This window comes from Wasmannia auropunctata, unplaced genomic scaffold (genome assembly GCF_000956235.1).
Source record: "Wasmannia auropunctata unplaced genomic scaffold, wasmannia.A_1.0 LD302720.1, whole genome shotgun sequence".
NCBI classification, from domain to species: Eukaryota; Metazoa; Arthropoda; class Insecta; order Hymenoptera; family Formicidae; genus Wasmannia; species Wasmannia auropunctata.
In genome coordinates this window covers 7,032-15,712 of record NW_012060170.1, presented here as the reverse complement: position 1 = coordinate 15,712, position 8,681 = coordinate 7,032, and the positions used below count along the sequence as shown (strand labels likewise).

The 8,681-nt window shown below is 24.8% G+C and overlaps 1 protein-coding gene across 1 annotated transcript; it reads left to right on the top strand.

The window, feature by feature from the left end:
- Nucleotides 1–299: 299 nt before the first annotated feature.
- LOC105461244 lies at nucleotides 300–5,758 on the top strand (the record flags this gene model as incomplete). Its single annotated transcript, XM_011707742.1, has 9 exons — nucleotides 300–433; nucleotides 525–673; nucleotides 896–1,058; nucleotides 1,475–1,730; nucleotides 1,993–2,133; nucleotides 2,202–2,899; nucleotides 3,417–3,449; nucleotides 3,539–3,628; nucleotides 5,671–5,758. Coding segments are annotated over 9 exons (1,718 nt in total), but the record flags the coding sequence as incomplete, so codon positions are not given.
- Nucleotides 5,759–8,681: the final 2,923 nt, after the last annotated feature.

Sequence of the window (8,681 nt, the reverse complement as noted above, 5' to 3'; positions counted from 1 at the left end):
AAAATACTTTGTCTATATATTTGTACCAGTTTACTTTTATGACTTATTTAAATATAAAAGCACACTAATAGGGTTCAGGGCACATTAATAGGGACAGTTACCCTAATACATCTTTTAAAATTTATAAATAATGAAGGTCTAAATAATTTATATAAATAAATTATTTAAAACTTTAATGTATGTGCAGTTTAAAAAATTATTTATCTTTTTTTGTTATTTTTTCGTAATTTAATAATTTAATAAATTCTACATATAGAGAAAAAAACTATTGTAAGAATTAAAAATGTATTCTCTTTTAGGTTTTTGTGTTTATATTTTACCAAATCAGAAAAAATTATTTGGTAAATCACTAAGTGACATTAAATTGGAAGGAGATGTCACAATTAGTAGACGTCATGCAATAATTTCTGTAGAACCAACAGAGGAATCACAGGTAAGTATTACCTTAGTTCTCATTAATTTTTAATATGTATCTTTTAGAAATGTTTTTATCATTATATTGAAAATATGTATATCTCTTTTAGACACAATATAAATGTGTTATTAATGATATATCTAAATATGGAACATTTATTATAAGAGATAAGAAGAAGGAAAAATTGCTTACTGATAAAAAATTTATTTTGAAAGCTGGTGATATAGTACAGTTTGGTCTAAAGGAGTCTACTTTTGTGTAAGATTGTGACAATTTATTTTGCAAGTCTTATTTTATTATTTTAAGAATATATATATCTAACATTTATTAAATATTTTATGATATAATTAATTCTTATACCATTTTGATTTTAATTTTAATCTTGATTATCAGAATAAATTATTTTAGTACTATTTTTAATAAATATTGTTTTTAACATGAATAATATTTATTTTTGTAACAAATTTTTTTTTATTGTAGAGTATTATGCTATTCATTCGTAATTGCAAAGTCCAGTTTGAATGAAGAAGATTTGAGGAAATTGAATGATATCGTTTCCAATTTGAAAGCAAAATTGTCAGAGACTTGGGAGGACTCTTGCACCCATTTGACAGTAGCTAAAAATACATTATTTACTACAAAAGTAAGATTTTATATAATTTTGTGTAGATTTGTCAGTTATTGAGATTAGTTTATTTAAATTTTTTAAGTGTTTGCATTAAATCTTATTTCCAGTTATGTAATTTTTATATACTTTTCAAGCATGAAAAATATTGATAAATTTTGTAATATTAAATTGTTTTATTTGTTTAAAAAATAAGATTGGATATAATTAATAAACTTGTATATATCTAACCAATAATTATTGTATCTATTAATTTATTATTTTTTACTATTTAATTTCATGTATGACTTTATACTAAGTAAGGAAAATATTACAAAATATTTTGCATTAAAAATAAATAAATAACATTTGTCAATTTTTTTGAAAAAATTTGTCAATTTTTAACTACAATTTTATACTTGTACTATATATTTTATAATATATATTTTATATAGTTTGCTTGTGCATTGGCATCTGCCAAACCTATAGTTACAAATGCATATTGGGAAGCAGTAGATACAGCCGTCAAAGAATCCAAAGAATTACCAAAAATAGAAGATTTTCTCCCAAAAGTAAAAGAAGAATGGTTGAAAGTTTGCTCAAATTTATTTCTACCGAATGAAAAGCGTAGCACACTGTTTAAAGGTCTCTCGTTTGTGCATTTTTGTACCAAACAATATTTTGCATATGCATCATTAATTACTGCAGCAGGTAGTTAATACTAATTTTTATCCTAATTCTAAATTTTAATAAAATAAAACTTGGCAGTAATACATATAGTAACATGTAAAATATATTATGAAAGAATTGTATCAAATTTGAATATTATAACTATACCTTTATTATTGTTTAATTTAAATTTTACTTTTTGTATATATTTCAATTTATTATTTTTCTGTTTATTTTTATAATATATATTGCAACATATTGTTATATTAATTTATAAGTATTGTAAAACAAGATTATATTTTAGGTGGTAAATCGTGTGTATATCCTACGAAGAGACCTCTTACTCCTCGAGACCTCACTGCAAAAAATGCCATTGTCATACAACAGCCTACTAATGATTCTTCACAACTCACTCAAGCTATCATAGCTGACTATCCAGTTATTTGTAAGTAATTGTATTATCATTGAAACTAAAAGTAATAGAATATACAACTTAATATTTCTGTATTGTAGATCACAAGCTACAAGGTGTCAAACGCAGAATGATTTCTGATAGCGAAATTCCACTCGCGATTTTATATTGCACCACGGAAATATATTGCAATCCAAAATATGACTTTGCCACATTTTTAAAACTGGAGACTCCGACATTTGTTTCTTCTGATGTAATAATCGAGAATACACAAGATATTGTTAATACTGGTACAAGACAAATTAAAAGAAAAATAATTCCTGAAACTTGCGAATCGCAAAACAATGAAACTGTTTTAAAAAAAATTCACTGTTCTGACGAAAATAAAATAAAACATATCTCTAGCGTCAATAAAAGCAATATTGCGATGACACAGAACACTGACAATGTAAAATTTAAACGCAAAATAATTCCCGAAACTTGCGATTCTCAAATAAATAAAAAAAATTCAAAAAATTGTTTTTATGGGAATGAATGGAAAAATATGTCTGACATTAATGAGAGTAATATTGCAATGAAGAACATGGAGAATGCTGATACTAAACAAATAAAATGCAAAATGATTGGCAAAACTTACGATTCACAGAATAATGAGAATATTTCAAAAAAAATTCTTTTTAACGAAAGTGAACAATATGTTTCCGACACTAGCCAAAGCAATATTTCTGCAAAAATTCAAAGCAAAAATATTATAAAAAGTGTTTCCTTTTCTAACGAAAGTCGAATCGAAGCACATTTCTGACATGCGAATTGACATGACTTGCGAATTTAATGAAAAAATCGTTAACAATTTTGCTACGGAGAAAGAGCAACAAAACGTCAAATTACAAAAACAGAAAGTTTTTAAAGAAAATAATGTGACTTTTACAAAAAATAATCAAGAAAAAAATATGTCGCAAGAAAATAAATATGGATTTCAACAAGAAAATATCATTATAAATGAAAAAAATACGAGTTTAAAAAAAAATGTGAACAAAGAAGAAAATTTGATTGTTGAGAAAGATAATTCAAACAATAATAGTAAATATACAATTGCAAGTTGGGAAAATTCTAAAAATGCAAAACCTTCGCAGAGTGTATCTATAAAGGAAATGAGTGATAACGAAATTTATATAAAAGGAAAAAAGGATAATCTATATGAAAAAAATTGTTCTACAGTTGAATTACAAAATTCGTTAAAACAAAAATTAATTTCAACCTGTAATTCTGAAAACAATCGAGAAAATAAAAAAGTGAAGGAAGAAGATAAAATACAAACGAAGAATAATAAAAAAGAACTTCGAAAAATTGTAAGTTAATTTAATTAATTATTAATAATTATAATATTTTTTAATATCTTGATAAGTTTAAGTAATTGAGTTTTCTATATAATGTGTAGGAAGATAATTGGTACAAAAAATGTCTAAATCAAGGATTTACGGATGAGATATTACGGAAAGATGTACCTTGTGGAAAAAACTTTATAAAGGTGTGTACAAATTTTGCTCTATAATATATGATGCTATCATGTCTTTTTAAAAAATTTGATTCTCAGATTACTATTGCATGATGATACATATAATCCATGAAAAAATTTAGTCATGAACTATGTGCATAAATGTGGTAATACAATTTTTCGTGGAATCTAAATGCAATTCGGTAGCCATTCGACTTTAATTTAACCAGTTTTGAGCTTTTATATCTAAAAATCTACCAGAAAAAAATGTAAAGACTGTTATGATATAATTTTTGTCTTTGACTTTTTTTCTATAAATATTTTGATTTACGAAAAAATATACTTTGAAATCTTCTATATATACACTGCCGTCGAAAAATTTCCGGACACTAGCAAAATTTTTATGTTTGGAGTTTTAAATTGTTGAACTTAAGTGCAGCACTGTGCTAAAGCAAAAAGTAATTTTATTATTTTAAAAAATACTTTAAGATATTCTGTATTGATTTTAAGTTTCATGCATCCCTACTACTGTAAACTCTTAAATCTGAAAGCAAGTTTGCCATACTGAAAATTCAACGGTTTAAAACTCCAAAACATAAAAATTTTGCTACTGTCCGGAAACTTTTCAACGGCAATGTATATATAAATATAAATGTCAATTATAAAAAAATAAATGTAATCTGCATTTGTGTGCGTGTGTACATGTGTGTGCGTATGTACATGCGTATATGAAATATTTGTAATATTTTATATGTGATTTTGTAATTACTGGGTGAGGCAATAGCTATTATTATTTCGAATATTGCGAAACTATGAGAGTAAAAGAAGAATTTACTTAACAAAAATTAATAGAAGTGATCATTTTATTACGGTAAATCTTCTTTTTCTAGATAGAATAGTTTCAAAGATCCGAAAGATCACCATCATTTTTTCTAAATAGAATTATATGATTTTTTTTACAAAAATTATTTTTTTTAGTTCTGAATATAAATATTCTGAATATAAAGTTGTAAGGAAATAAATAATTTACGAGATTATATTTTATATTTCAAGTCAAAAAGTGCCAAAATAAAGTATAAAATATTCAAGCTGATAATAACATTAATTTACTGTTTGATCCAAAAATTAGTTTGGTATCTTAACAAAACTGTATCCATTATGACTAACAAAGGGAACCTCGCGAATTGTCAAATTCTGATTTTAATGAAACTTGGTACATTTTGAGGTCACATAAATAGATAAATTTAGAAATTATCAATTGGGGCTAAAAAACGAGGGATGAAACCACCTCTTATATATAAATTATAAATTAATATAATTAATTTTTCTTTTTTTGTTATATCTCGAAAACTATTTAAGATATCAAAAAATGTTTTGTACAAAAGTTTTACAGTAAAATTATCTCTATTTATTTACATTAATACAATTTTTTAAAAATGATTATTTTCAAAAATTAAAAAAAATTTTTTAAATATAATTATTCTAAAAAAATATTATTAATGTAAATGAATAGAGGTAATTTTACTGTAAAACTTTTGTATAAAATATTTTTTGATATCTTGAATAGTTTTCGAGATATAACGAAAAAAAGAAAAATTAATTTATATATAAGGAGTGGTTTTATCTCTTTAAACCGTATTTTAGCCCCAACTGATAATTTCTCAATTCGTCTATTTATGTGACCTCAAAGTGTACCAAGTTTCATTAAAATCAGAATTTGACACTTCGCGAGGTTCCTTTGTAAGTAAATAAAAATTAAGACGAATTAAGATATCAAAATTTAAAAATTGCATTTACGACTTTTGATCTGAATTTCAAAATAACATTAATCTTTTTTTATAAAAAAAATTTCAAATATCACAAAAAAGTATTTTTTTTGCATATTAAATTTCAATTATTTCGGAAACCTAACAAAAGGAATTTGACTCGTAGGATTATTTTCGGCATTCAAAAATCTATAAGAAACATATTTTCTAGTTTAAAATGATTTAAAAAATATTTTGTAAACTAGTATAATATTTGCCTGACTCTGTATAATACATAACAATTTATAATAAATTTTTGTATTATTTTAGACGTTTATTATCAAACCAGAGAAGATATTAAGAACGGACGACTTCGTTTTATGATTTGCAACTGTATAATACAATTTCACCAAAAAGGAATATGGCATACTTATATAGAATATTTAAAGTAAAACAATTCTTTTATTTTATGATATAATTTTTCAGTAAATCAATGTTTGTATGCTTATAAATGTTTCCAATTGAAAAAAATATAGAAAAATAATACAAATAATAATTAGTAATCCAAAATCATTTTGTTCAAAAAAGGAATTTAAATTTATTTTATTCATATGTTTAAAGAAAAGATTTCCAACAATTATTTCCAGCAATTTATATATGTTATAAAACTCATATACTTTTTATTCGCTGAATAGTCCTATAAGGTTTAGAATAAATATCTTAAAAGTTGATAAATAGTATTTAAAAAATTAGACAATGTTTAATTATATATCGAATTATTTACTAATTAAAATAAGAGTATAAGTTAATAAATATGTACTGTATAATAACACGTTTTGCTATTTTTTCTTATAATATATGTAATTCTTATTTAACAGAAAATAAAAATATGTTGTAAATTTGTGTTGTGTAGAAAGGTAATTAAAGTAGAAAGAATGTATTTTTCGAAATTTTTGAAAAATCGTAGCGGATGAATTTGATGTGTTAGAAACTTCTAAGAAATCTTAAATGAAAACTTAAATATTATTTAATTTAGTTTTTCATGGTGTTTTTAATTTAATTTAATTTAATTTAGTTTTTGGTTGCGCACGGCTTATTGCGCTCTCATAGCCCTTTTATTTTAGTTAATTTTATTGATTAAAGGGAATTCGAATTTCATTCTTTATTTAAACATTGTACTTGAGCCCAAGTATCTCCATTATTACAAACTATTTACCTGCATCAAGTTCGCTCCGATTTTTCAAAAATTGCGAAAAACGTGTTTTTTAAAGGTTTCACTTCCATTTTTCTCAAAAATGTGACATGGTAGACAAATTCTAAGGGCAACATCGTTTTCAAAGTCCCAAAATCTATGAGAAACTACTCTCCTTTTGCAGTAAACTTTAACATGTCAATCAGTGTATTGAACTTTGATTTCACCTCTCCCCCCTCTAACTCTGGTAACAATTGTCATTTCAGCTTGAAACTTTTCTGTATAATTGTCTCATATAGAGTACCATTTGGCACACAATTCAGTCTTAAAATCGACGAGCAATTATTAGGCTCTTTTTCTTATGTGAAAAATATTTCTGTATGAATTGTATTCGCATTTATAATTGTAACAAAACAATAAATATAGTCAGTTTGTGGATTAATATATAATAAATTGTTCGTCATGACAAGCATAAATGTCAAATTTCAGATATTAAATTATTTAAATACATTTTGTTATATTTCTTTTAAAATCTTATCACTATTTTTATTAATATAATCTGAATGTTTAATACATAATACTTACTGCTGAATTTATTTATATCTAAATGCTTATACATACACAGTTATATACGAAATAAATCTTTGTGTATTCAATGTTTTACGAATTTCTATTAAAGTTGCTATTCGAATGCGTATTATAAGTATTATTTTACATTTTCAATGTTTTCTTAAAACTGCATCCTAAAGTCGTCTGTTTTATCGACCGAACGTGATTATTTTCCAGCATAAAATAAACATAATTAAAAACAACAGATTAAAAATCCTTTACGATTAAAGTATAGGCATCAATGTAACTCAGGTTCTACCAGCGTCCAGCGGTAGAATTTATGCTAAGAATGAAAAAAAAATTTGTGCAGAGTTATCAATGTATACCAATATTTGCTTCCTAAAAAAATTTGGCATTTTGTTGGTACGAAATGATACCAGCCTGAGTTGCGAATTACATGTAAACAATGTTGAGTTGATAAAATTAGGTTTGGATGCGTAATAAAAAAGATGTATATGCTTAAAAATTTGTCACGATGTGTATATGGGATACTTATGCATTTAACGGAATTTGTCATGATAAATTGCATTGTATATGTGCATCGATAAGCACAAACTAAGAATTATAAGTACATACATGTAACTTCATCAGATAGAAAATTTAATTGTTATCTTAGAAAAATCCTGTATTTAATTCCTTCGTAATAACATGGCTAAAAAATAACAAACAATAAAAACCTAACAAGATTCCCTAAATTAAAAATACAATAGGTAAGTGAAGCAGATGGGAATCGGCGTAGTTATTGGTACGTAATGTTTAATTTACATAAAATTTACTTTATTCTAAAAGTAAAACGTTTTGGCTATCTTTTTTAGCCATCTTCAGTGACAATTTACAATAGTCACATTTAACTTTCGCTCTTAATTTCTTAATGTATGTATTCTTCTACGTCTAGTGAGTGAGAAAGCAGTTATCTCCAATAGCTGTCCGTGCAGTTGAATCTAACTGAGGCTGCATGGTCTAACTATATGTCCTCGAACGTAATAAAACACACTTCGCATCTTGGCAACAATAAAATTAATAAATAACAGTAATGAATAAATAGTTAAAATTAACGATGTATAAAATTTGGTCAAAATTTAAAATCAGAGAAAAGAAAATTATCGTAGCAACTGTATCTCTTCAAAGTCCGAGCGAGTAAATGTATAACTATTAATTGTAAATTGTCACTGAAGATGGCTGAAAAAGATAACCGAAACCTTGATTTGAGAATAAAGTAAATTTTATGTGAATTAAATATTGCGTACTAATAACCACGCCGATTCCCATCTGCCTCACTTACTTATTGTATTGCTAAAAAATAAGTTGAAATTAAAAAATGCAATCTATGGAAAATAAATAATACATTCATAATTTTTGATCAGAATTTTAAAGTAATTAAATTAACGTTAACTTTTTTTATAGAATTAAAATGTTAAATATCGTGAAAAAAACCATTTTTTGGACATTAAATCTCAATTATCTTACCTGATGTTAAAAACTTGATATGCTGAAATTTTTTGGCTTACGGCATCATTTTCAGCATTCAAAAATCTACGAT